At 36.3% G+C, this 25,527-nt stretch overlaps 3 protein-coding genes and 1 pseudogene across 8 annotated transcripts; 2 read left to right on the top strand and 2 right to left on the bottom strand.

Moving 5' to 3' along the window:
* Positions 1 to 313: 313 nt before the first annotated feature.
* Positions 314 to 2,323, bottom strand: LOC121771340 (ankyrin repeat-containing protein ITN1-like). The gene is made up of 2 exons (XM_042168122.1): positions 1,739 to 2,323; positions 314 to 1,096 (listed from the first exon to the last, which is right to left on the bottom strand). Exons 1-2 carry the CDS (start codon positions 2,309 to 2,311, stop codon positions 326 to 328), a joined length of 1,344 nt encoding a protein of 447 aa, XP_042024056.1. The 5' UTR covers positions 2,312 to 2,323; the 3' UTR covers positions 314 to 325.
* Positions 2,324 to 2,531: 208 nt separating this feature from the next.
* LOC121770225 lies at positions 2,532 to 9,815 on the top strand (annotated as a pseudogene).
* A 1,356-nt stretch (positions 9,816 to 11,171) lies between these two features.
* LOC121772424 (phosphatidylinositol glycan anchor biosynthesis class U protein-like) lies at positions 11,172 to 16,687 on the bottom strand. 2 transcript variants are annotated; one of them, XM_042169531.1, is made up of 15 exons: positions 16,557 to 16,687; positions 16,122 to 16,329; positions 15,975 to 16,022; positions 15,809 to 15,869; positions 15,669 to 15,701; positions 14,943 to 15,067; positions 14,710 to 14,844; positions 14,310 to 14,386; positions 13,959 to 14,215; positions 13,448 to 13,504; positions 13,183 to 13,351; positions 12,154 to 12,211; positions 11,973 to 12,058; positions 11,803 to 11,859; positions 11,172 to 11,446 (listed from the first exon to the last, which is right to left on the bottom strand). In XM_042169531.1, exons 2-15 carry the CDS (start codon positions 16,282 to 16,284, stop codon positions 11,369 to 11,371), a joined length of 1,404 nt encoding a protein of 467 aa, XP_042025465.1. In that variant the 5' UTR covers positions 16,285 to 16,329; positions 16,557 to 16,687; the 3' UTR covers positions 11,172 to 11,368. The 2 variants fall into 2 exon arrangements, with proteins under 2 accessions (XP_042025465.1, XP_042025466.1); XM_042169532.1 differs by lacking the exon at positions 16,557 to 16,687 and having other exon boundaries at positions 14,943 to 15,047; positions 16,122 to 16,215.
* A 2,180-nt stretch (positions 16,688 to 18,867) lies between these two features.
* On the top strand, positions 18,868 to 25,294 carry LOC121772331 (plant UBX domain-containing protein 8-like). 5 transcript variants are annotated; one of them, XM_042169389.1, is made up of 12 exons: positions 19,115 to 19,240; positions 19,358 to 19,488; positions 20,733 to 20,794; positions 20,925 to 21,459; positions 21,542 to 21,625; positions 21,697 to 21,809; positions 21,935 to 22,154; positions 22,273 to 22,488; positions 22,561 to 22,692; positions 23,996 to 24,139; positions 24,778 to 24,834; positions 24,914 to 25,294. In XM_042169389.1, exons 2-12 carry the CDS (start codon positions 19,456 to 19,458, stop codon positions 25,019 to 25,021), a joined length of 1,704 nt encoding a protein of 567 aa, XP_042025323.1. In that variant the 5' UTR covers positions 19,115 to 19,240; positions 19,358 to 19,455; the 3' UTR covers positions 25,022 to 25,294. The 5 variants fall into 5 exon arrangements, with proteins under 5 accessions (XP_042025326.1, XP_042025322.1, XP_042025323.1 ...); XM_042169390.1 differs by lacking the exon at positions 19,358 to 19,488 and adding an exon at positions 20,165 to 20,437 and having other exon boundaries at positions 19,127 to 19,240; XM_042169388.1 differs by lacking the exons at positions 19,115 to 19,240; positions 19,358 to 19,488 and adding an exon at positions 18,871 to 19,083.
* The last annotated feature ends 233 nt before the right edge of the window (positions 25,295 to 25,527 follow it).

Below are 25,527 nucleotides of genomic sequence, written 5' to 3'. Positions count from 1 at the left end.
GTTAATACACTCAAATTATATATTTTGGATACTAAAAATAGGAGTTATAGTTTGTATCCGTCAAATTTATTTTTCCCATTCATTTTTCTTTTCTATTGATCTCTCCATATATCAAAATTTTTTACTCATCCATATCTCAGTTAGAGCTTTCTATAACTCGTTTCGTCTATTTCAAATAATCCAATTCTCCTAATTCTCATGTCAACCAAATCATCCAATAAGAATTCACTCATCGTACATATCTAAATCATAAACAAAAAAAAGAGTTTGAACAAACATGCATATCGATATCACACACATACATAGATTAGTCTACACAATGAGATCAAAAATTGTCCGGCGGTGGAGAAGCCGACCTCGGAAACCAACGGGGAATAAAATCTCCGGAACGACGATCCGACAGCTCGAAAATCCAATAAAAGGCACGCAGGACAAAAGAATCCGCAGTAAGATCTTGCTGCCGCCGCTGCTTACTCCTCCACGACAAATATAGTTGCCGTACAGCACCATACATCGATATGAACCCATTGACACTGTTGGACACCGCATTAACTACGTTGATAACTTTGCCGAGAGACTGCGCTTTCCTACTCGAAGAAATCACCGTTATCGCCGCTCCATAGCTCACCGCAATCGAAGCCAACGACACCCACATCGCGTACATCACTATTACATAAAGATAAAAATTCTCCGACGGCAGGCCGGTGGTGATGAGGACGATTGTGACGAGAGATGAAATGAAGGCGGTGGTGTTTGCTCGCACGAAGTCCTTGTATATTTTGGGGTGGGTGGAGGCTATCACGGCCTCCCCGGCTTTGTGGGATGGGGAGTCGTCCTGCCACACGCCGCCTGGGGGGCTGATGGCTGCCTGGAAGGCCATGGTGGCGATCAAGACGACCACCACCATCGTCGTGTCGGTGAGCTTTGGGAGGGCGTCGAGCAACGATTGTGTCGACAGGCTTGTGAGCATTTTCTTCATTTCTATGTAGTTGGTTGTGTCTTCAGGGCTCTCCTCCAGGATATCAAGTGCTGTTTTGCCCATGGAATTAAGTGTTAGCTTCAGTATTTTGTTGCTTCTCACCAAGTATTGTAGTATCTGAGATTTTGGATCAACAACTTCATCAGTAAAGTTAAGTAAGCCCAAGTATATTAGTAATATTCTTTTTAGTCCTTATTAAATGTCTCATATTTGATTGGTATGAAATTTAAGAAATTTTTTAATTTTGTAAAGGAATGTAGATGAAAAAAGTTAGTGGAATGTGGAGTAAAGAATGAGTTAATGAAATATACTAAAAACAGTACAACTAAAATGGGACATATATCGGAGACCGTCCCAAATAAATAAATATGGGACATTTAATGGGGACCGGAGGGAGTATATCCAGTATTTGATTAGGGAGTAACATATATACCCCTCCGTCCCCTAACAATATAAACTTTTTTCCTTTTTGATCCGTCCCCTTAAAATAGAAACTTTATATTTAGGAAATTTATTTCTCTCTACTGATATGTGACCTATTTTCTACTAACACACTTTTTTTTCTCTCTCTTACATTACTAATTAAAACAACATAATACACTTGTCATATATATATATTACACATCAATATGTCAACTTTGTATTGAATTTATAATACTTTTGTCATATTTTAACTTATCCATCTAAAAACAATACTCCATAGTCAATGTTCGTTCATGAACTAATCCAATAAAAAAACTAGAATTGGTAGAAAATGACCTCAATTTGATTAGACCTAACAGCCAAATGCAATAGCGTGTCCCCATCATCATCCTTTGCACACACAAGATCCCCCAACTTGTCCGCCAAAGCCTTCAAAACCTCAATCTGCCGATGCTTCACGCACAAATGCAACACGGTCTGCCCGCGGTCCACTCTCTCCATAGCCGGAAACGAGTCCACTCGAAGCAGCTCCTTCACCACCTCGACACGCCCTTTCACGGCAGCCACATGAACCGGGTTCATGCCCTGATCGTCGCGCCACCAGCACATCTCCGGGGCCACCGTGATCAGTCTGGCGGCGATCCCAAGGCTTCCCTGCGCTGCCGCCACGTGGAGAGGCGACGAGTTTCGGGAGTCTGGATTTCGTGCTAGCTGTGGATCTCTCGTCGTTATCTCTTCGACGATGGCTTCTTGTTCAGACATGGTGGCTATGTGTAGGAGATTTCTTGAATATGGGAATGCGAGTTGATGAATAAGGATTGGATCTTGTTCGAGTAATTTTCTGAGAGCTGTTGTGTCGCCTTTTGATGCGGCTTCCTCGAGTTTCTTTTCTATTGCTTCTTTAACCATTTTTTGGTTGGATTTCATCTTCTTGTTTTAGAAGTTCAAACTTAAAACCAAACAACCATATATATGGCATGTTAATTAATTAAAGAATAAATATAATTGATTAATAGTATGTAAATTACTTAATTTTGACCAAAGTTTGATAAATCAACTTAATTTACCAGTTCATACTATGTAGTCATAGTATTATTTAAATATGTTAACGAGTTGGATTCTGGCCCAAATGGCCATATTAGAATTTGAGGTGACTAAATCTGCTGAAGTCATTTACCAAAACATCATTTTGGATTGTAATTGCACAAAATTTTATTTGAATGTGAGACGAATTTAATCTGCTTAAACGAACTTGGTCTCATTAGCAAATCATACAATTAAACTACAAGGTCGTTAATTGTGGACATGCAGATTTTTTTAGTTTGTATCAAATGCATAATTAGTTAGCTTATTTTTCATTTTCCTTATAAATTAGAGTTTCCTAAAATTTAAGTTATTTTGATATGTATTTGCTTTATTAGTCAATTAGATATAAATATTAACCAATATAAATTGGCTTTGATATTTTTTCCTTGTATCAATTAGGATTTTCTTTTCGTTTATTTATTTTAAGTTTTATTTGTTCTTATGTTCAAGAGATTTTTTTAAAATTTATTTGCTTTATTAGTTAATGAATGACCTTTTAGATTTTTTTTACTTAATCACAATAAGTAAAGGATGGATTAGTTTTGGAGCAAACTTATGGTTAAACTTTGTTTAATGCGTAACTTTAGAGCTTATACTCCCTCTGTGGCTCCGACTATAATAAATAGTCTAATTTGTGGACAGCGTGAGTCTTAATGAGAAATTAGTAAAGTAAAAGAAAAAAATAATGTATTATGTATGGGAGAGAAACTTTCCATTTTTAGAAATGAGACTATTTTTTGTGGACATTCCAAAATAGGAAAATGAGACTATTTCGTGGACGAAGAGAGTATATAAACTCTTCATGTCCATTTAAATTCTGGTTTTTGATATCCAAAGACTATATTTACTTTTGTTCAATAATATGAGATCATGTTTATAGTCGTTGAACAAACAATATATGTGTGGTTGGATGACATATGGGGAATCGATCTACAAAACTAGAATTGATAACACTATAATTATTTGTTCAATAAAGATAAATCTAAGACTGGTGACAGATATTATAAGGATTTAATATATTTGTTTGGAGTTACTAGATAAGTTTAACGACCTTAAAATAGTAATCTACATTTACAGAATACACGTAAGCATAATATTTTAAAGCTTGTTATATTTCATCAGGCCCGTCCCTTGGCCCGTGCCGCCTGTGCGACCGCACAGGGCCCCCAATTTTCAGGGGCCTCTGAAATATTTCAGCTCATATACATGTATTCCTATTTTTTCAGCCCAACAAAGCTATTTTTCTTGTATAGCAACGCCTAGGCCTTTTTCTAGCACCGTGACTCCAATTCTGATCGGTTTCTTTTCCCGATCGTAGACCTGGGAGCCGCCTGTTCGTGTTCGGTGTTCCTCATCGACAAACGCCGCAACAAGGACCAGCTCACCAGAGCCATCGTTGATCGCTTCTGCAGCGCCTGCCATCATCGGCCATTGCGATTGGGAGCAGCGCAAACGCATCAATTTGTCTTTTTTTCTATAGTATATTTCTTTAAAATGCATTGTCTTTTTTTCTTTAATTATCATATAGCTTTAAAATGCATTGTCTTTTTTTCTATAGTGGTAGGCCTCATTTTAGATTTTTGCACAGGGCCTCTGATTTTGTCGGGACGGCCCTGTATTTCATGTTTTATCTATGGTTGCGTCGTATTGCTAATTCCTTTAGAAATTGCTAACAACAACTAAATAATAGGCATTGAATAATTAAATCAAGGTACAAGATTATTCATTTATGAGTATGCACAAAAAAATTAATTATGGATATTAATGTTAATTGACCAAAAGTTAGTTATCACTAACTTTGTAAAAATATCTCTATACTTAACTATTGCAATTTAAATTATTATTTTACATAACATATATCAAATTAACGGTAATTTTATAAGGACGGGATCTCACTTGCATAAGTTCCGACATCAAAATTTAAAAAAAAATCTTGAATTTTCGTAATTATCAAGAAGCAATTGAATGTCAACGTAACTATCATAATATGTCAATATAATGCATATACAATGTCAATGTTAAATTGTTTAAGTTGTGAGATTATTTTAGTTGGGGGGGTTGACTATGACTAATTCACATGATTATCCATCTAGGATTGAGTTGTGAGATTCAATCTCATGAACCAAACACACTACATATTTAATCTCGAGATACAATCTTACAAACCGAACAACCCCTACATTGACAATTTGATTCAAAACCCTAATTTTGGTAATTTTATTATTTTTATATTTAAAGAATAAATAAATGAAAAGCAATTTATAAATAGTTAAATTCTAAAATTTTATGATCTTAAATTAGTGATAGTTAGGCATTAAAGTTATAGTCAGCAATTGAATACACTCACTTTATTTATATGTACGTTTGAAAAACCTATGACATTTTGGTAATATTGTATGTTTGAAAAGTCGAAATTATCCAACATCGCGTTACATATTAAATTACTAGTACCATTTCTTTTTTATGATGACATATGAAGCATCGCAAGTCATTGCATTTAAATAATAGTCCAGTACGTATTTGACTTGCTAGTTGCCAACTTGCCACGCATATCTGCTTAAATCTTAATTGTCTATTTACTGGAACAAAATTAACACTAATCCTTTTATTAGAACTAGTATTAACACCCGAGCTATGCACGAGACATAAGAGTTTCAAATAATGAATATAAAATATAATAAATATATAGAAAATAAGAATTGAAAGCAATATGGAGATTTTAAAAAACAGAAATGTACTTATCTTGTCTCACTCAAAATGAAGAATTTACTACTCCCCAATGAATGAAACATTTATGCAATTTTAATTTATAATCTAAGTGAAGTAAAAACAATAAAAATAATGACAAAAATAAGATGTGTGACTAATGATCTAAGAGTATGAATTAATTAGAATAAGATATACAAATAAAGAAAATATGTGTGAGTAAAGATGTTTATTGAAAGTGCGATGCAAGTCATTAATCCAAATAAAAGGCAAATTAATATATAAATTTAATAGCTTAATTTATAAAAAATTAATTTGAAAAAATATATGGAATATTAAACATATCCACATTAAATATATGAATAATTTAAATCATATAAATTTAAAACTTCTTTGAGAAGTCAAGTTAGAAAATTTGTATTATCCAATAATCACATTTTAGTTGACTGTTTATTTTTTTCTTTTAATTTCAGACCATAGCATAACTTGATATACATTGCCAAAGACTAAATGAATTTTTTATATTGGAAAGAATAAATTTCTTACTTCCCGCCACATATACGTATAAAAAGTAAATTACTACTATCATTTAAAATAACAATAATATTTTATGCATCTTTTTTGTTTTGAATAATGTGAGAATTTACACAACTCTTTATATTAAGAAGTTATACAAACTTTATAAGTTTGATTTAATTTTAAATATATATAATGTCATCTTATTCCTTAGTTTAATCTATAAACTTAATAGTATTGATTAATTAGAGGCGAATTAAAATATAAGAACTAAAAACTGTAATTGAGTAAATATAGGATATGAAATTGTAAGCATTATATATATGTCTTGTCGTTTAGCTTGTGAATTACTTCGGAGAAAAAGTATTGCAATAAATGATTAAATCTCAATTTTAACCTAAATAAATGGAAGGCAAACTAAACTCTCTAGCACAATTCCAATTTAACTCAAATATAAGTCTAATTAATATATAAATTTAATAACTTAATTATAAAAAAAAAATTTAATGGTAGTGCACTATTTAAATGTGTTTTAAAACTAGAAGTTGGCATTTTATTGGGCTATTATTTGTCCAATTGTTTTTGCCTTAAAAAATTATTTTTGAATAGAAGACACCTCATTTTTTCATTTTCCCTCCTAAAAGGTCATTAAGGACTTTTCATCAAACTTGCACTTTAGATTAGGATAGATACTACTATTATCCATAATTTGGGCCAATGAGGCTAATCATTGTGGAATACTAACACAGAAATATGGGATCATAGAATATATTCAGCCCAAAACTCTTGGTATATCCCAATTTGAACAATTTTAAAGCATTCATTCTGTCATTCAGGCTATTGGGCTTATTGCATACTGCAATTCTTAAATTTACATCAACTCCTAGAAATAGATAAATTCACTATTGATCAAAACTCTTGAATTAATTTGTAATCTTATAAAATGCGGAATGCTACACAATAGTTTTAACAATTTTACATTGTCTTGAGTGAACTTCATTATTCTCAATCTCTGAAAAGAAATAGTCTTGAGTGAACTTCATTAATCTCAATCTCTGAAAAGAGTGAATTATTTCTTTATTAGTTCATTTCTGAATAGTATGAACTATCAAATTTTAGAATAGTTAAATAATTCATTACCCTTACACATTATTTCATTTACAATTGGTAGCCTTATACAATTATCTATACTATTAATGATGTGGAGCTCACTCTTCACTAACTATACTTATACTATCATTTATCTCTCTCTTATTTTAATAATTATATAATGCCGAATCAAATGTTCATACCTTTTTAGTAAGGAGGGAGTGATTTTCTTTGGTAGCTTCCTAGCATGTGAGCTTTTTAGATTTTTCATAAAGAACAAGAAATTGAAAAAATTTATTCAGTCAATATTCCAACGAAACTTAAGTGATCTTGTCGATAGTTTAAAATATCTTCTATAAAATGAATTCAAATTTATTGTTATTAATATTTTCCTTGATTAGATATTACAAACCATTAAAACGCTGAATGTGATAAAAATTGCAACATCAATGTCTAAACTAATCTTTGAAAATGAATTCTCCAATTTTCAAAACTAACTCTTTAGGTGCAACAACGTTTGTCTTGATTTTGTGCTTGCTCTAGGAGCGTTCTTGAATGAATAAATGTTTTAAACGGTATAACTATTTTATAGAAGTACTAGATTACTAGCTTTAGCTTTCCTTAATCTTTTATGTCCATTTGGATTTTGTGTGTGTGTGTGTGTGTTGCATGGCCCCCCCACTCCAGTCTAAACACCCTTATTTTTTAATTGTTGCCCATTTTCTTTAAATACACTAGTTCCCATTAAATATACTAATTAATTCTTTCATCTACCATTAAATATCTCAATTTACAAGTATTCACTATTAAAGTATTTCATTGATCAATTTTAGATATATTGTCTCAATTAATAAAAAAATTATTACTAAAAGTGAAATTTATATTCGGTTGCCATAATTACTTATAACAAACTCAAATAATTTTAAAAATTTTATACAACTCCAAATAAAACATATATTAATGAAAGGAGATAATATTAATCAGCATGTTTTTGCTTAACTTTAGTGGACCACTACATGCAATGACATTGCGATTGTGTGCTCTGAATAATTGAAGAAGTCAAATAAAGTAGTACTCCCGCTACCTATTCCTTGTTAGACATTGATCTAAAATATAGAACCTGTGAATTGTGATATCTCAAGTTTGATTTCCTTTAAAATACAAGCCCAATTATAAAGCAAAGAACCAATACACATTACATAAATATTTTTATGTAATTTTATACAACTCCAAATAAAACATATATTAATGAAAGGAGGGAGTGTTGTTCGAGAGCTGGTATCCCTACACATTCATTCACCCAAATCTTCGGAACAAAAAGCCTAGCCAATCTGCATGGCTCCGTGTTCAAGTAGCTCAAGAACATGGTGCTCAGTTTAGTCGGCCCCGAAAGCCTCATGACCATGCTTCCGGAAGTCGAGGCCACCTCCAATCGCTACTTGGCCATGTGGTCGACCCAGGACATAGTTGATCTCAAGGAAACTACAGCTCAGGTACACTCAATTTTGAGAGGTACTATTCAAAAAGAGAAAATAAAATGCACCCTATTAATTAATTTGTTTTAATTTGCAGATGATATTTGATCTCACCGGGAAAAAGCTCATCAGTTATGACTCACAAAAATCGAGTGAAGACTTGAGGGGATACTTTGAAGCTTTCATAAAGGGATTGATCTCCTTTCCCCTCAACTTTCCCGGAACACCTTTCCACCGATGCTTACAAGTATATATATCATGATCATCTCTCATTATTTTATCTACTAATTTTGCAACACCTAATATAATTAAGCCATGTTCATTAAATTTGATCAGGGGAGAAAGAAGGCGATGAAGATGCTGAAGGATATGCTTGAAGAAAGACGACAAAGGCCGCGACAAACACAGAGTGATTTCTTCGATTATGTGTTGAAAGAGGTCGAGCGAAAGGATACGATGCTTACAGAGGATATCGCTTTGGATTAGATGTTCGTGATGCTCTTCGCTAGCTATGAAACTACCTCGGTGGCACTCACTTTAGCTGTCAAATTTCTATCCGACCATCCCTCTATTCTACAACAATTAACGGTCACTATTAATTTCTTCTTAATCTCCTCAACTTATTAGTACTACATTTTTTTTTATGTCCCTATAAATGCATACAAATTTTAATTTGGGATGTCGCGTTGCAGGAAGAACACGAGGCAATCATAAAAAGGAGAGAGAATCCAGATTCGGGACTAACATGGAGTGAATACAAATCGATGAAATTCACATTTCAGGTGTATTTATATTTCAATTTATATATCATAATATACCATTATTGAAATTGAATATTTTGATAACGATACGTAGTTTTGCTTGCATGCAGATCATTAATGAAACTATGAGGCTGGCCAATATTGCTCCTGTGATTTTTAGAAAAGCATTGCAAGATATTAAATTTAAAGGTTAGAATTATAGTATTAATTGTGTGTAATTTAAAAATTAGTAGTAGTAAACCCTAACTATATATGATTTGCAGAGTATACAATACCGGCAGGTTGGGCTGTTATGGTATGCCCTCCAACCGTTCACTTAGACCCGAACACATACAAGCATCCGCTCGAATTCAATCCATCGCGATGGGAGGCAAGTCGAACAACTTCGTTTTCAAATTTCAATCATGCAAATTGTAACTATAATAAATTGAAGCATGCAGAGTGAGACGAAGGGAGGGAGTATAATATATTGTTTGAACGATGTAGGGAGTAGACACACATGTGGCATCGAGGAAATTCATGGTGTTCGGAGGCGGGTTGAGAGTGTGCGTGGGAGCGGATTTCGCGAAGCTACAGATGGCCGTCTTTCTCCATTGCTTGGTCACAAAATACAAGTAATTACTAATTAATAGATCATTTTGATTAATTTAATAATTTGGTGAAATCGTATTGATGTAATATATGATTTGCAGGTGGAAAGCAATCAAAGGAGGGGAGATTGTTAGAAGTCCTGGTTTGCAGTTTCCAAATGGATATCACATCCACGTCTCTCAAATTTAGATCATAAACAGAGGGACTCAATTCTATATTACTACTATAATACTAATCGAATAAAGTAAACTATTAGTGTGTGGTAAATGGGTGCTCTCATTTAATCGATCAGTTTATTCAGTACTAGAGAGTAGTATGGTGTTTCAGGATGTTAAGGGTTCCGAGTAGTGAATGTGGCTTTCTGTATTTGTATTTGTACTTCTATTGATATATATATACTAATATGTAGGATGTTTGATTTACACTTCTTTAGACCCTAATAAGTATTGTCAAAAGAAATGCCTCCGTCTCATGTTTATTAGTCTAATGTATTAGACAGCACATGAAATGGCATATTACTCTTATTTTCGATAACTCATTAGTTGTTAATAATGTAATCAAGTAATTAATTGCCTTTGATTAAAAAAAGACCTACATTCCACGAAGAACAAAGCAAGCAATCTCTCCCCAAAAATTGAGAATCTGGAATCATTTCAAGAGCAGCAAATAGGGTATCCTCCTCCAATTGAAGCAAAAATTTGGGAAAATCAAATTAGCCCAGCAGATATCATTACTGCCTTAGAGAATCACTCCAGCTTTGAAGAATCAGTCAACACAATAGAAAGCTAGGTAATGAATCGGTAGTGATGCGCCAATGGCCATGTTCCGACGGCGTCCGCAGAGTGAAATACGCTCAAAATATTGAAGGGTCACTGAGATTGAAAATACTACCGCCGTGATTAATGTCACCTTGTAGAATCCGCAGACAGAGTAAGGGGCCAGTGGTACGAAATTAGGCGACGACTGGAAGGGGAAGAATCATGGATGAAGGGTTCGTATGTGGAAGATTGATGCAAGGGTATGACACAGATTTTTTTTCTGGGTAAATAAATGAGGCAAAAATGGTATCCGTGAAATACAGTATCATTGTATCTTGAGGAAAAAGCTGTAGGCATGGATGGACTAAGATAAATAGTCATATAAGATGGTGTACGGTTTCCAAGATAAAATAATCTCACAAGATTACATCTTGTGAGATTATTTTAATCATAGGGGGTTATCTATAACTAATTATCTCATTATTATTCATCTAGAATTGAGTTGTGAGATTGAATCTCATAAACCAAACACACTACAAATTTAATTTCGGATACAATCTTGCAAACCGAACACCCAAGTATTTATATGACTATATCTAAGTATTACCAACTTATCAAACAAATCCGGTATTACCAACTTATCAAACAAATCCTTAATGTTAAAGAAATCCATAGCCAATAGGACCCTAACATATTTATATGACTAGGTATTACCATTATGCCTTATACCAAAAGACAAGATTTTTATGATAAAAGAGTAGATAAAATAAAGAATATAACAAAAATATACATTAAAAATAAGATGCAATATAGATAAAAAAAATATTGTAAGTATTTTAGGATAAATATACTCCGTATGAGCAAAATCACGTGCAGAACTATGATACAAGTAGCCCCCTAACAAATTTAGCAATTGCACAAGTGAACATCTTCAAACCAATTACCTTGTTGCAAAAGTCCTTTAAACAAAAACCGACAGCCATGTTAAACCTTGTTGCATAACTTTCTGATCTTCCTGTCGTGGTTTAACATAGCACTCACACTCTCAACCACCAGAATAATCTGCAAAATGCAGAAACAAATAAATATAGGATGGAGATGGAATTTGTGAAAATTCTTTATTATAAAATCATAAGTAGAGTTTATACCAATGTAATCTTTCATGTATAAGCCACTCTAAAAAATCACCAACAGTGAAAAAGGTGACACCAATTTGCAATAATTGGCTAATTGAAGAAACTTAATCCACCAGTCATGTGATTCATATATGGTTGTTTTTAACAAATGTATTACTCGTAACATTGCTGCAGTAATCACTGCAAATTTTCCGCATGGATCAAGAGAACATATGGAGTATGTTCAAAAAATGATGTATGTTCATTAATCATTACCAAGGAACAATTTCGAAAAGTAATAACCTGGAAACAAGCATATCCGATTGCAGTCGCAAAGTAAAAGTTTGCATTCCCAGTCCCCTGCATCGTATAACAAGTTAATAACTAGCAGAGACACTTAATTTGCTACATGAGATTATGTCTAATTCCCAGGAAAAGGTTATGCATATCCATCTAATCACGCAGACACATACCCTCCAAATCCATAGGTTGTGCATTACAGGGCTGAGAAGAGAGATCCCAACATATCCACAAAAGAGGAAGAATGTAAATTGCATCTCTGTGCCCAAATTGATTTTTAGATGTCAGTTCAAGGTAAGGAATCTCACAATCAAACTTCACGTGAAAGTGCATCCAGAGAAAGAGGCAACTAACCTGCTAACTCATTAACAAATAGTACCAGTAAACTCAAATATAAAGCCGAGTCCCCAACCTAGATAAACCAGAAGTAAATCAAGATATCAATATATGCAATCAATAATCATGACTCAAACGATAAATGAGGCTATCAAATATATCAGTCGAACATATTAACAGAAAAACCAAAGCAATGCTAGGTTTAACTATCACTTAAGTCTACAAATCCTTGCCCAACCAACTATTTCCCCTTGTTCACCCTTATTCAACAGACTGCAACTAATCTAAGATCAATTTTGCACCTCAATACCTAGTTTTCAGTCAGTAGCACAACTGAACTAAACTGCAGCAATGAGCAGTTGCACCAATTGAGGTTGCGATTTACTAGTACCTGCTCTTTTAGATATTAAATTAGATTCCAACTCAATGTACCATTAGCTGGTTCCAATCAACAAAATCTTTCATAAACTGATGGAGTATTTTAAACATGTAAACTGCAGAATTGCCAGAACGTTTGAATGCATGGCTTCAAGTACGGGAATTTCTGTCCTATCAGAATGTCATTCTCTTATTCATACAATTTCCACTATAAGTTTTTCCAAGAGTGAGGATCCTGCATCCTAGATAGTTTGCTTTTCTCCATGCTGTGTAGCAAGATTCATAAGAACATTTAACTCCTAACTCAAAAATGAACTGTATGAATATCTTATGAATGAACAAATACACACAAATATATATGTCTAACTTATATGCATAATAAAAGAGTAGTCATCAATTCTAGGGCATAATTCTTGTTTGGGAATGGGGAGAACTGGGAGTAGTTATTGGTTTTATTTTCCTTCAATAGTAACAAAAAGTAACAGTTGTTGGTTCCATTTTCTTTTTGAAATCTTAGAAGTATACACTAAATAAAGAGTTGTTCAAACTTCAAAGCATATTTGATCTAAGCAAAGAAAGATGATAAACAGAGAATGGGTCATAAAAAATGTCCCAACCAAAAATAGAAACATTAAGATTTTATGATTCAGATAATATGGGAAAGCTCACCGAAGGATAAGATTTTAGCATTGAAGAGACTGCCAAGTAAACAAAGGCCAAAAAACATGGCCTATGATTTAGCCGTATAGCTAACGGCAGAATCATGAATAGGATGTTCACATGAAAAACTATCAGGAAAAAATTCCTGAAAAAATCAAACACTTCCGCAAAGAAGTACCTGCAGTAAAGATGCAAATATGTTATTGAAGTTCGGAAAGAAACAAGCTGCTAGGCATTGCACATTTGACAAACAAAACACTCACTTGGAACTCACCATAAGACGCCAATATTTGGTGACAAATCCTCAATGGCAAGAATAAATCCATATGTCCTGCAAAATGGAACCGGCAGTAATCAATGAATTCGAGAAAATAGATAGGCAAACATATCAAATCTTAGGTCTTCAGTGGACACGATGAGAGAAAACAAAATGAGCAAATATATAACAAAGTATAATCAACAAAATCCAATAGGAAAAGCACATTCAATTAAATATTGCAAAGATCAAAGAAATTATTTCAACCACAGCTAAGAATATTACTCCTATTGTCCAGTTGGAAAGGGGGTACGTAAATGGGTCAAATTCTGCCAATACTTCCACTCCAGTTAGGTAAGAGTTCAAGTAAAAGTAACAAGTTGAGAAATCATAATATGGTCATTCACGATACATTTGATGCAGCATGCATGGCATAAAGCATAGCTACTATTTCATATTGATATGCCTAAATTATGCTAAACCGAAATGAAAATTATAACCAAAAAATGTATTTACACGCAATGTTTACCTCTTAAACATCTCCCCAAGACCACCATACTCTTTCATAGAGATGACACACATAATTAACACATAGGAAGTCCATACAGATGCCCACAAGAAGAAGATGATAACTCTCCACCAGGAGAAATTTGTTTTAGAAAATTTATCATTCAGTGAGTTGAGTTCAGCATGATCGGTAGATCTCTTTTCTCCGCCTTGTAGATTACTCAGCGCAAAAAGCTTTCTTGGGGGTGCATCAAGACCATAACCCAACAAAAAAACCACCTAAATGGGAGCAAAATCAGTGAATGTTCTTTAGCATCTATCTGTAAAAAAAATTACCGATAGCTAAATAATAAATTTCTGCCCCAACACATACCGGAATCACTAGAACTATGGGATACAGAGATAAATGTGATGATACAACCCACCCAAAAGCGGCCAATGGTACTAATCCTGCATATTTGGAAAGCAAACTTATAATCCACAGTACGTCAAAACTGAATACTGGTGTTTATTTTTAAATTTTATTTGTCGTAAAACATTAGCAAATGTAAAGTTTACGGAATGAGTTCAACCACCGTAACACATGCAAATTGAAATTTGGGACACAATCAAAGAGTTGTATAGTATTACTACTACTTAAGCCTTTCCTGACAATATGCATAAGACAGCCTCGAAAGCTTTACAGAAATAGCAAAATAAATGTGTAGCAGTTTAAAATTTTTAATATCCTATATCAATAATGCAGAAAGAAAGAAGGGTTGCTCACTTCATACCTGCAGATGCTCCATAAAGTGACATGACAACAAACATATTTTCTATAGCTGAAGTATTGAAACCAATGCAAGAGACGATTGTGAAAGGGTTCCACAAATACACAAGTGCAGCAATATCACCAGATGGCACAACCTCTATAAAAAAATTACAAAATAAAGTTATTTTTATCAGTTTCTGGATGTGCCATTGAAAAAACTTAAATGACCAATTCAATGGAAGCATTTTCAGTTACCATTGCCTTTGGACAGCTTATCAAGGCCTAATGATTTCCAATTGCGAAGATGTGCTCTTACAAGACTGGTCCCAGTTGCACGAATAAGGATTGCGCTGATAAAATCTGCAACCACAGAAACCAGACTGTATCCAAAAGTGTGTTGATTTTCTACTGAGCTTAATGATATTCGTACAAAAAAAATCCAAATACAGGATGTGAAATTGGCACACTTTCAGTTCTGAAGAAAGGAAATGAAGATGTGCAGTACATGCTGCATGAAGTCTACATCTTGTAGCCGAACCCCATCCACAAAAGAAAAGGCAAACTAATTTGACATGGTTGTGTGGGAAATAATAGTTTTTTTTACATTACAATTGTCAGAGAGCCACGTCAGAGTGAAGGATCATGTAGCATTTTAAGTGATGAACCAGAAAGATGAAAGGTGTAGCATGGTAGCATGGTGTGACATAAGATTGTGTGCATGGAGAAATAACATATCTATTCTACGAACAGTTAATAAAAGCTTCACTTGATTCCTCTGAAACTGCTTAGAAAGATGCAATGCATCAGCATCACCAACGATCCTAATTAGCATTCTTAGTATTTCTGATAGAATTAGAAAGTATAGATTACAGCAATGTGTGACAAGACATGAATCCTTTATAGGGTGGACCATAAGCCACAGAGAGAGAGAGAGAGAGAGAGAGAGAGAGAGAGAGAGAGAAATTGATAGGAAGCTGATACCTGCATAAAAGTTCACTGGATAGCCCTCCAATCCTGCATTACGCAATTGAATAATCACCAAAATGACAAAACATTGATGATCAAGTCAAGCATGAAGTTATTCAAAGTCTGTTCAATAGAAAAATTAATGGGGTGATTACTTTTTAACGGTAAGTGGCCCGAGAATGGAGAGCAACAAAGGCGACCCATGGTACATTGAACCTGTTTATCACACCCATAAGAGTAGTCTTACCACGATAAAAATCCAAAACGAAACAAAATATAAGTTCATATACGAATGCAAGCACAACATGAACTATCACAAACCAGAATAAGGAGACATTGACAATTGCTTTAGCCAGTAGCCTTCCGCCACTACAAGAAAAAATAAATTTCAATCGAACTTATTGCAGATATAGTAACATCACATACATGAACGCAGCTAATACAGAGAGATAGTGAGAGTGGAAGTACGGCGGCGGAGGCTGGTGAGCGGAGTGGAGACTTCAGGCCGTGAAGAAAGGTTGAGGTTTTTGGAAAAATATGTTAAAATTAGTCTGAATAATACAGAAGCAATCGCCCATTTCCAAAACCCTAATTTGTTTCTCCAACTTCCAGTTGTACTTCTGTCCTCCATCGATTTATTGTTGGAAAAAGCTTCTACTTTCTCTCAGATCAGGGCCTGCAACAGATATTTCTGCTAATGTCGATAATTGTCGAATTGATTGAGAACCAGAGATAAATATATATAATGCAAAACCGGTGAACATAAATTGTGTGCCAAAGAAGTGGAGCAAATTCTACACTTCCAATTTTAGTCTTCTTAACAATTCAACCATGCCAGATTCCATATTGCTAGATCGATCGAAGCTCACTATCTGTTTCCATATTGAAGAAATATAATTTTACCAAGCGGATGCTGTTCGACTGAAACGGAGAGAGGCGGCGGCGTCGCTGGTCTCCGTCGAAATGGAGAGGTGCGGCGTGAAATGGGAGGGAGAGGGAGAGTGAAGTGGGATGGTCCGATTGCAGAGGTGGCGGAGGCGGGCTCAAAGAGTGTCCACTATAAGGCGGACACGCCCAATAGCCCCGCCCCAGTTTTTGTCAATAGCCCCAATTTTGTTGTCCATAGTCCTAAAATTTTGTGTCCGCCACTATGGTGGACACCTCCAATAGCCCCAAAATTTTATAATCAACTTTTATTTTATAATATTTCAAGTAATTATGAACAACTTTATCGGGCTATACGTAATTAGAAGAAGCCGACTATACGAATTAAAAATAAAAATAAAAATAAAAATAAAAATAAAATACAAATTAAAATTAAAATTAGGATTACACACTAAATTATATTTAAAATTAAAATCACACACTACATTGAATCTAGTACAAATCACTATCAAGTTTACACAACGCCACCACCTCCCCTACGTGCCCACACTTCTTCAATCAAATCGGCCTGCATTGTGTTATGTGATGTGGTCCTGCGCATATCAGCGAAGCGTTGGATCAAATATTCATTGCTCCGTGGTACGCCCATCTGGATCGGCGCGGAGGCGACACCATGACTTGTACTTGCACCCTCTTCCGGCGCCCATCGCTCTGCCGCAAATCCTTCATCTTCTATTATCATATTATGCAATATGATGCAGGCTAACATAATATTCGCGACATCATCTTCGTGCCAAACTCGTGCGGGACAACGTATAATAGCCCACCGCGATTGGAGGACACCAAAAGCCCGCTCAACGTCCTTCCTAGCACTCTCTTGTTTGCGCGCAAAATATTGTTTCTTCGGTCCTACCGGTTGGCGGACAATCTTCACGAATACGGGCCACCGCGGATATATTCCATCTGCCAAATAGTAGCCCCTACTGTACTGCGTACCGTTGGCTACGAAGCTGATTTCTGGCCCCTCCCCCCGACACTCCTCGTTGAAGAGAGGCGACGACTGAAGAACATTGATGTCGTTATTCGAACCTGCCACGCCGAAATACGCATGCCAGATCTTCAGTCGGTAGTCCGCAACGGCTTCCAGTATCATCGTTGGATGTTTGCTTTTGAATCCAGTAGTGAACTGGCCTTTCCATGCCACGGGGCAGTTCCTCCACTCCCAATGCATGCAATCGATGCTTCCTAACATTCCTGGGAAGCCGTGCACCGACCCGTGCATATCAAGTAGGCGCTGACACTCATCTGGGTTGGGCTTCCGTAGAAACTCCCCACCGAAAATTTCCCGGATCCCCTTACAGAACTGCCTAAGCACCGTGAGGCCAGTAGTCTCACCCATCTGTAGGTATTCATCGAACATGTCCGCTGGTCTGGCGTAGGCAAGCTGTCGGATTGCAGCGGTGCACTTCTGTTGTGTGGACAGCCCGATCCGGCCAGCCGCATCACGCAGGAGGGTGAAGCACCGGTAACGCTCCGCCAAATTCGTCGCTATATAATTGAACAGCCGCTGCGACATCCTGAATCTCCGGCGGAATATCTCGGGTGGATAACGGGGGTTATCCACGAAGTAATCATCCATTAAACGTTGGTGAGCACCGACGTGGTCTCGTGGGATTGTCCGCCGATGAGTAATGGTGCGAGGGATCGGATCCTCCGCATCCTCCGCCTCCTCCGCCAAACGGGCCGCTACCTCCTGGGCGGCCTGGTGTTGCACCTGTTGAATCAGAGCATTCCAGTTGTCTCTCCACAAATTGTTCATTTCCGACCCCAAATTGTAGTGAGAGAAATTTGTATAGATGTTGTGTTTGAATGGTGTGAAAATAATGAATGGAGTGGGGTGTATTTATAGGTGAATTGAAGTGAAAAAAAAAAATCGCATGCAACCGCCGCGGCTAATGTCTCCACTATAGGCGCCGCGCCTATAGGCGCGGCTATAGCACCCCCGCCGCGTCCTCGCCGCGCACACGGCTATCGCGCGTCCGCCGCATCTCGCCCCACTCGCCGCGTCCACCCCCGCGGCGGACACCCTTCCCACTATAACCCGCCCCGCTTCCGCCCCGCTTTTTCCCCAAACGTGGCTATAGCCGCGCCTCATTATAGTGGACACTCTTCAATTCAATTTGATTTTAATTTTATTTTTCAGAGTGAAACTGAAAAAGAAGCGTGGAAGTTCAGAAAACTACAGAAGGAACTATAAGAAAATTTAATCCCCATATTACCCCTCGATCTGTGCAAAAGGTCAGCTCAGTCTCCACGTATTACACACAATTGCTGAATATCTCTATATTTCTTCTAAATTTGCCAAATAAATTAACTTTATCACTCACAAAATTAATTCACTTCTCAGTTCTCACGCAAACTCTGATTCCATTCTCCTCAAATTGACAAGAAGTAATCGGGAAAAATGGCGACTGATCAAGGAGCTATTGAAACGTTCATGAGCATTACCGGAGCCGATGAAACCACCGCTATACAAAAGCTTGAGGTTTTTTTTTAGTATAAATTAGTGCGATAATTTTATATTATGTTCTCGTGTTGTTTATTTGATGATATTGATTTATGTTTTTCGTTTTCTTTCTGAAAATGTTATGTGTGATCGCAATATGAGGCGTTGTTGGATTGCAAGCTGCGGGAATATATATGTATGTGTGTATGTATATTGGTAGAATATTAGGGTTTTCTTTTATTCAGATTTTAGTAAATTAGTTGTAGGGAAACTCACGTGCTAAAATTTTGTTGCTGCGTTGATGGGGGAGCAGTTTCGTATTGAGATTGGATTTTACTGACTAAAGATGTATTTTTGTTCGAATTAATCAAACCTTTTGTACTGCCGAAGCTACACGTTTTGGTAGTGGTGATGGATTCTGTGGGACGGAAAACTTTGAATGAGGTATGGCAGTGATGAGACATTAATTTTATTTTAAACTAATCACTATGAGATGATTTTGTGGAATAATTTAGACTCTTACAAAGGATTTGTAACTTGCTATTTACTTATATGAGAGCCAGCATTCTTCTTTTATGCTAAAGCATGGTGTGTTTGGTAAGCATCATGCAGTGAAATATACAAAGTGTTTAATTCAAAGTGGATCAGAATCTATTCTTCCTGAAATAAGTTCTTGATAGGAAATTAGCAAATACCTCATTCGTTAAGTTTTTTCGCTTGAACTAGTTTGTTTCGGCACATAAATACGCTAGTAGTTATAGACACCAAAACCTGGGAGTCAACAAGGCAATGGATTCAAGTTTATGGCGTCTACTATTGAAAAATAGTGGAGCGGTTGAAAAATCAGTGCAGATGATGCAGTTTATTTTTAAAAGTTTGTTCCTATTCAGGAAGAAATTCTGAAGATGATGAAACCTAGCTATTTAAGTATACTAAAACTGAGTTGCTAACTCCACTTGTTGACAACGAGAAGATCCATCTCCTGACTCCCCCTTCTGCACATGCACGCCACAGACAGATAATATCATGAAGCAACCATGTTTCTTAAACAATAGCTATTTCTTAATATATCATTTTAGTTTAGTCTAATGTCTGAGTTCTAAATGTCCATTGGCCCCAGTCACTACCGCTGTATGGTTTGCTTGGTTGATCAGTGTCTCATCCTAGGCTACTTCACCATCTCTGTTATTATGGTGAAGCTTGAGATTCAGTTCTATAAAAGGCTCAGATGCTGGGGTTTGCCCCCCCCCCCACCACAACCACATTAGCTAATGTGTATGTCGATGGCGGATCAGTATCCTCCAGCCCTCAAACTAGCAGATTAGTATTTTTCCTTAGCTACTATCTTGGGGAAGTTCAAAATTATCGATCAGAAATCTATGTCTGATAGAAGGTATTTCCTCTACAGCCGAGCCATCAACCTACTATCGACTTCTTGATAGAAAATAAGTTTCTTTAAATTTTTAATCTCCAATCATATTGAATAAAAGTCACCTCATCTTTCAAATCCTTCTTTCAGAGTTACGTGAGTTATTTCATTTTTCCATTATGGTTTAAATTATTTGTTCAAGGAAATTTAGTTTTTATACTTTGTTGTTTCTCACTTATAATTTTGTTGGATGCCAATTATCTGACTATTTGTTATTTCTAAGTCATTTTTGTTTCACTCTTCTGTCTTGGTTGAGCAGGAGCATCTGGGCAACCTCAATGAAGCTGTCAATGCCCATTTTACAGAAGGGGACAGAAACTTGTTAGTGGCTCCACCTTGGTTCATTGTATCTCTTGTATTCTTTTGTTCTGTTTGGTTGAAGATACTTAAAAGCCAAAAGTTAGTATGGGTCATTATGGTCAAGGTAATTGCTTACTTTGTCTGCATACAGAACTCAACAGACATCTTTTACGTCTTCTCGAGCTGAAGGCATGGATATAGATGATCCTATGTCATTTGAGTCCAATAGACCTCCACCTTCCTTATTACCATTTGGGAGAGACTTAAATCCATTCTCACTCCTTGATCCCAACTGCAATAGAAGTATTTATGATAGAGGTGATGCTTCAAATCGAACACCCTTTGTCTCACATCCAAGAGAGGTGAGGGAGATCCCAATCGGGGTGAAAGATGAGACTGGTGCTACTGGCCGTTCCGTTGGTGCTTCCATCATTGAAGATGTAACTGGATCTACACACGGACATGGAACAGAAGTACGTGGAACAGTCATAATAGATGATGACGAACCCTTTCCAATTTTACCACCTACACGTGCTGCCACACATGGGACTGGATATAGCTCCAGGTTTTCTGAACCAAGTGCTCCAACTACTGTCGACTTGCCTGACTATGGAAATGATATAGAGGAAGAAATGATACGTGCTGCCATTGAGGCTTCCAAGCAGGAAGCTGGATTGTCAAGTCAGGTACCTTACTCAAGCAAATTCTGAGTTGCTATATTTATTATGAAATACTTTTAATCAATGCTGGCCATCCATTCTGATACAGGATTCTGAAGATCCTGCTCCTGTGCTGACACAGTCCCACCCAGAAGATGCTGAGTTTGCACATGTCGTTTCCTTATCATTGCAGGTTTTCTCTTCTTCTGTCTGCTATATTTTTCTAACCTTGTTGCTGCTCAGCTAATGGAAAAGTGGTACTAGACTGCAGAGAGGGAAAAAGCTCTGAGGGAACGAGAGGGGAAGGCTTTACCCTCAGGAGAAGTTCAGATATCAGGGACTTCAGATGAAGTAGGGATATTATCTGCAAATGGGAGGTGAGCCTGTTCTATGTCAATGTGGTTGACAAACTACAGTTTGCATGAGATCGGCTACATGTTAAGATTCTGCACATAATAAAAAATTTATTGCCTGGAGTCAGATAAGCTATTAGTATCTGCAGGCAATCTCAATTGGAGGTCGGAAGCACAACCTTGCCCGATGAAGCTGAGGATGTGGAAGATCTACCACTGGTCAGACGTAGGAGGAGATTTGTGTCTTCAGCCCCTATCGATACTGCCGAACTTAGTGAAGACATTGACGATGCACCACCTTCGAGTCCTCCACCAGAAAATAATGTTCCCCGTCCCCACCAAATTAGAAGTGAATTCCCATCTGATGAGGTTACTTCTTTTTTCATAATATTAAAAATCTTTAACTCATATCTTCATTTCATCTTCAGTGGACTTGCATGTATATTAGGAATAATTATTTTTTTCTTCTATCTATGCATATTGAAAGTGGGGGGGCATCTCATCTGTGGAACATGATGAAGCTGTAATGCTTGAAGCAGCGATGTTTGGTGGTATCCCAGAAGGAGGTGGATATAATTTCCCTCATGCACCTCATCATCTCTCACAGAATGGTTTAGGTGTCTCTACATATCCTTACCCCAGGCATAATCTTCGTCCTCCATCTCCTTCTCTTACTGCTCAGCGATTGATACGAGAGCAACAGGTAAATATCTCATGCTTTTAACGCCAGCTAAGTTTTCAGGGCTTTGGTTACAATGTATGCTTTTGTATGTAGGATGATGAGTATCTTGCTTCATTACAAGCTGACCGAGAAAAGGAATTGAAGGCCAAAGAAGAAGCGGAAGCCGCTCTGGCAGAAGAGAAACTCAGGGAGGAAGCAATGCACAGAAAATTGCAAGAAGAACAGGTATAATACGTTGAAGATTGTTGTTGTTGAACCCGTTGAATTTTTAATTTTTTATGCACTTATAGAACTGATATGCTTCCTTGGGTTCAGTTACATCTTGTTCTTAGATTTTTGTGTTAAGGGGTGGGTAGCCTTGAAAGTCCGGTATGATATCTAGGTTTTATCAACATAGTATTGGATCATGGTTCTCTGTCTCTAATGGTGAGAAACATCTTACATACTTTTTACTACACACAACACTGGACTCAAAAATCCATGACGCCTTCCTACAATTGCCTCTTCCGCTACCCCTTGCATTGAGAATTAATCAGCATGCCTGATTAATTCCATTTACCTGGCCTCCCTCCCTCCAGTCTATCTCATCTTCAGTGACCTAAAATACGTTTGCATGTCCGACGAAATGAATTTGATGAAACCTAGGTCTTTGTTTATTGGTTTGTTGTTACAACTTTGTGAATATGTATATTGCGTTCTGTGCTTCTTCCTATATTGTGTTAGGGTTTTGTTTTTCACTTTCAGTTGCTTTATAATTTCCACAAGCTTTAGTTCCATGTCTAATTTTGGTAGGCCCAAAAGTTCATCATAGAACAATCCATCTTTTGTACTGTTTTAAAAAATATTATGGCCTGTATTATCAACTTATTTTGCCATCTTAACAAAATATTAAAAAAGTAGTATGGAGTTATACACTTTCAATAGTTGTAATTTTTAGAGTTATACTACTTATTTTGCCGTCTTCACAAAACATTGAAAATAACCCACTTTATATATAGGTTAAAAGTGAAACATGCAACCTTGTTTAGTGGATGGATCCTTCGTAGAAATGATTTTAAGGGTTAATTGCTGTAGATAACAATAACACACCATTTACCAGTATTTGCAATTTTACGCCCGAACTTAAATTTCTGCAGTTACAACAGCACTTTTTTTGAAAAAAAATCAGTTATGACTTCCATAAAATTAATTATTGAAGTTTGTCTTACATCACATGTTAGGACTTAGCAGTAAAGGCGATAACAAAGAATTCAAGTGGAGATCTCAAATAAAGAGCAGAATAGATGAAAGGCATAGCAGCACAAAGGGGTCCATGTCTTTGTCCTTCACTGCACTTACCGGATTAAACTTTCATTCATAAATAGATAACCACGCTCTCTCACTAAGTGGTATTAATAGTAAACTACACATAACAGCATAACTGACTCAACCCACTACTCTAATAACTAAATATAAAATTAGACAACATGACAATTTGGTGGTATGAAGTGCTTATTTCCTGAAGGATGCATGTCTTCTTGTTGTCCAGGAAAAAGAGAGACAATTAGCTGCAAAAGAGGCATCCCTTCCTGGGGAACCAACTCCAGATGATGAGAATGCCGTTACCCTCCTTGTGCGGATGCCTGATGGAAGTAGGCGGGGACGACGTTTTCTCAAGTCAGACAAGCTACAGGTAATATGTTTGTGGAGAAGTATGTCTGCTCTCCTAGGCTAAAATATAAGTGTTAGATGAAGACACATTTCCACATCTTGATGTGTATATAAATAATGCTTACTATTTAACTAGTATTAAATATTCTAATTAGCAAAAAGGAATCTTATCAGATTAAAATGAGGTTTAAATCCACTATTTATTGGTTTGTATTTAAATTTAGGTTTGGGAGATAGCAAACCACCTGTATTTAAATTGAAGTGGTCATTTTGGATTTGTTTAGTCCTTAACATTTGTTTACTCTTCTCTTGGTGTGCCTTACTTAAGGTCATGCATAGTGGGAATAAAATGGTTAAAACCACTACACATACCCATTCATGTTTATACGCTTCATTTTATTCAATGTTTTTTTCCTTTCGGGAAAGTTCGTGCATTTAATGAATACTAAAATAGATTGTTCCATTTTTAAATACTCTATATGTGATGAGATTAACTAAATAGGCATTGTATGATTACAGAATTTGCTTCACATGTATCATTATTGTTTAACCCCTCAGCAAATTGCTGTATGCTGATTGATGTCCTTGTTATCTGAATTGTGTATCGTACATCTCAATATATTAATTTAGAGTTACTCACTTGTATTTCTTGTTTTACAGAGTGTATTTGACTACATTGATATTGGCAGAGTGGTCAAACCTGGCAGCTACAGATTGGTAAAAATTGTTTTCTGAGTGAGAGAATCCTTGATAGGAACTTGATGGTGTTTGAACATGGGATGTTTCTTATTTTCAGGTGAGGCCATATCCTCGACGTGCTTTTGGTGATGGAGAGAGCCCCTCAACTCTCGACGAATTGGGTTTAACCAGCAAGCAAGAAGCCTTGTATCTGGAGCTGATATAGTTTATATGCTTATTGTTCAAAGCTGCAAAGAATACAGGCCAGTTCAATACCAATTTATCTCAACTCTTGTAAGTGATGTCGCAGTTGGTTTGTTGCTTTTGGTCGGATGGTGACTAATATTTGTTTCATTGCGGGCATGATTTCTGGCTGATTTTTATATAAGTTAACTTGAAAATGGGTTTTAGACTAGCAGTGGGTGCATTATGTCGTGTAAAATCTACTGTTCCCTTGGGAGATGGTCAAGAAGAGGCTTTTGCCTGGCCCTTAAATTTAGAAGTGCGTTCTCCTTGTTGCTATTAATTGCCTTTGACATTTCTTCGTTTTGGATGGCTATTTTTTTAATAGGCAGATGAATAGAAATTTTAAAGGATCGCATTACGGTGGACTCGAACTCGAGACCTTTTAGGATTAACCACTCTATGACTAGGTCAGCTCACCCGCACACATAATTGCTACGTGCGGGGCGGGCGGGGTGGGTATTGGATTTGAGCCTTGTGTGCTCTTGC

This window comes from Salvia splendens, chromosome 16, assembly GCF_004379255.2.
Source record: "Salvia splendens isolate huo1 chromosome 16, SspV2, whole genome shotgun sequence".
In the NCBI taxonomy this organism is placed as follows: domain Eukaryota; kingdom Viridiplantae; phylum Streptophyta; class Magnoliopsida; order Lamiales; family Lamiaceae; genus Salvia; species Salvia splendens.
This window is presented reverse-complemented; position numbering and strand designations above follow the sequence as displayed.

Excerpts from the sequence above, each read along its gene's own strand:
- LOC121772424 (XM_042169531.1), bottom strand. The coding sequence starts at position 16,284 with ATGGAGGACAGAAGTACAACTGGAAGTTGGAGAAACAAATTAGGGTTT. Across the intron at positions 15,068-15,668 it reads TCCAGTGAACTTTTATGCAG|TCTGGTTTCTGTGGTTGCAG; the intron begins GTATCAGCTTCC and ends TTTTGGATACAG. Across the intron at positions 13,352-13,447 it reads CCAAATATTGGCGTCTTATG|GTACTTCTTTGCGGAAGTGT; the intron begins GTGAGTTCCAAG and ends TCTTTACTGCAG.
- LOC121771340 (XM_042168122.1), bottom strand. The coding sequence starts at position 2,311 with ATGGTTAAAGAAGCAATAGAAAAGAAACTCGAGGAAGCCGCATCAAAA. Across the intron at positions 1,097-1,738 it reads TTAGGTCTAATCAAATTGAG|ATACTACAATACTTGGTGAG; the intron begins GTCATTTTCTAC and ends CCAAAATCTCAG.
- LOC121772331 (XM_042169388.1), top strand. The coding sequence starts at position 19,003 with ATGGCGACTGATCAAGGAGCTATTGAAACGTTCATGAGCATTACCGGA. Across the intron at positions 19,084-20,732 it reads CCGCTATACAAAAGCTTGAG|GAGCATCTGGGCAACCTCAA; the intron begins GTTTTTTTTTAG and ends TTGGTTGAGCAG. Across the intron at positions 22,155-22,272 it reads GTGAATTCCCATCTGATGAG|TGGGGGGGCATCTCATCTGT; the intron begins GTTACTTCTTTT and ends GCATATTGAAAG.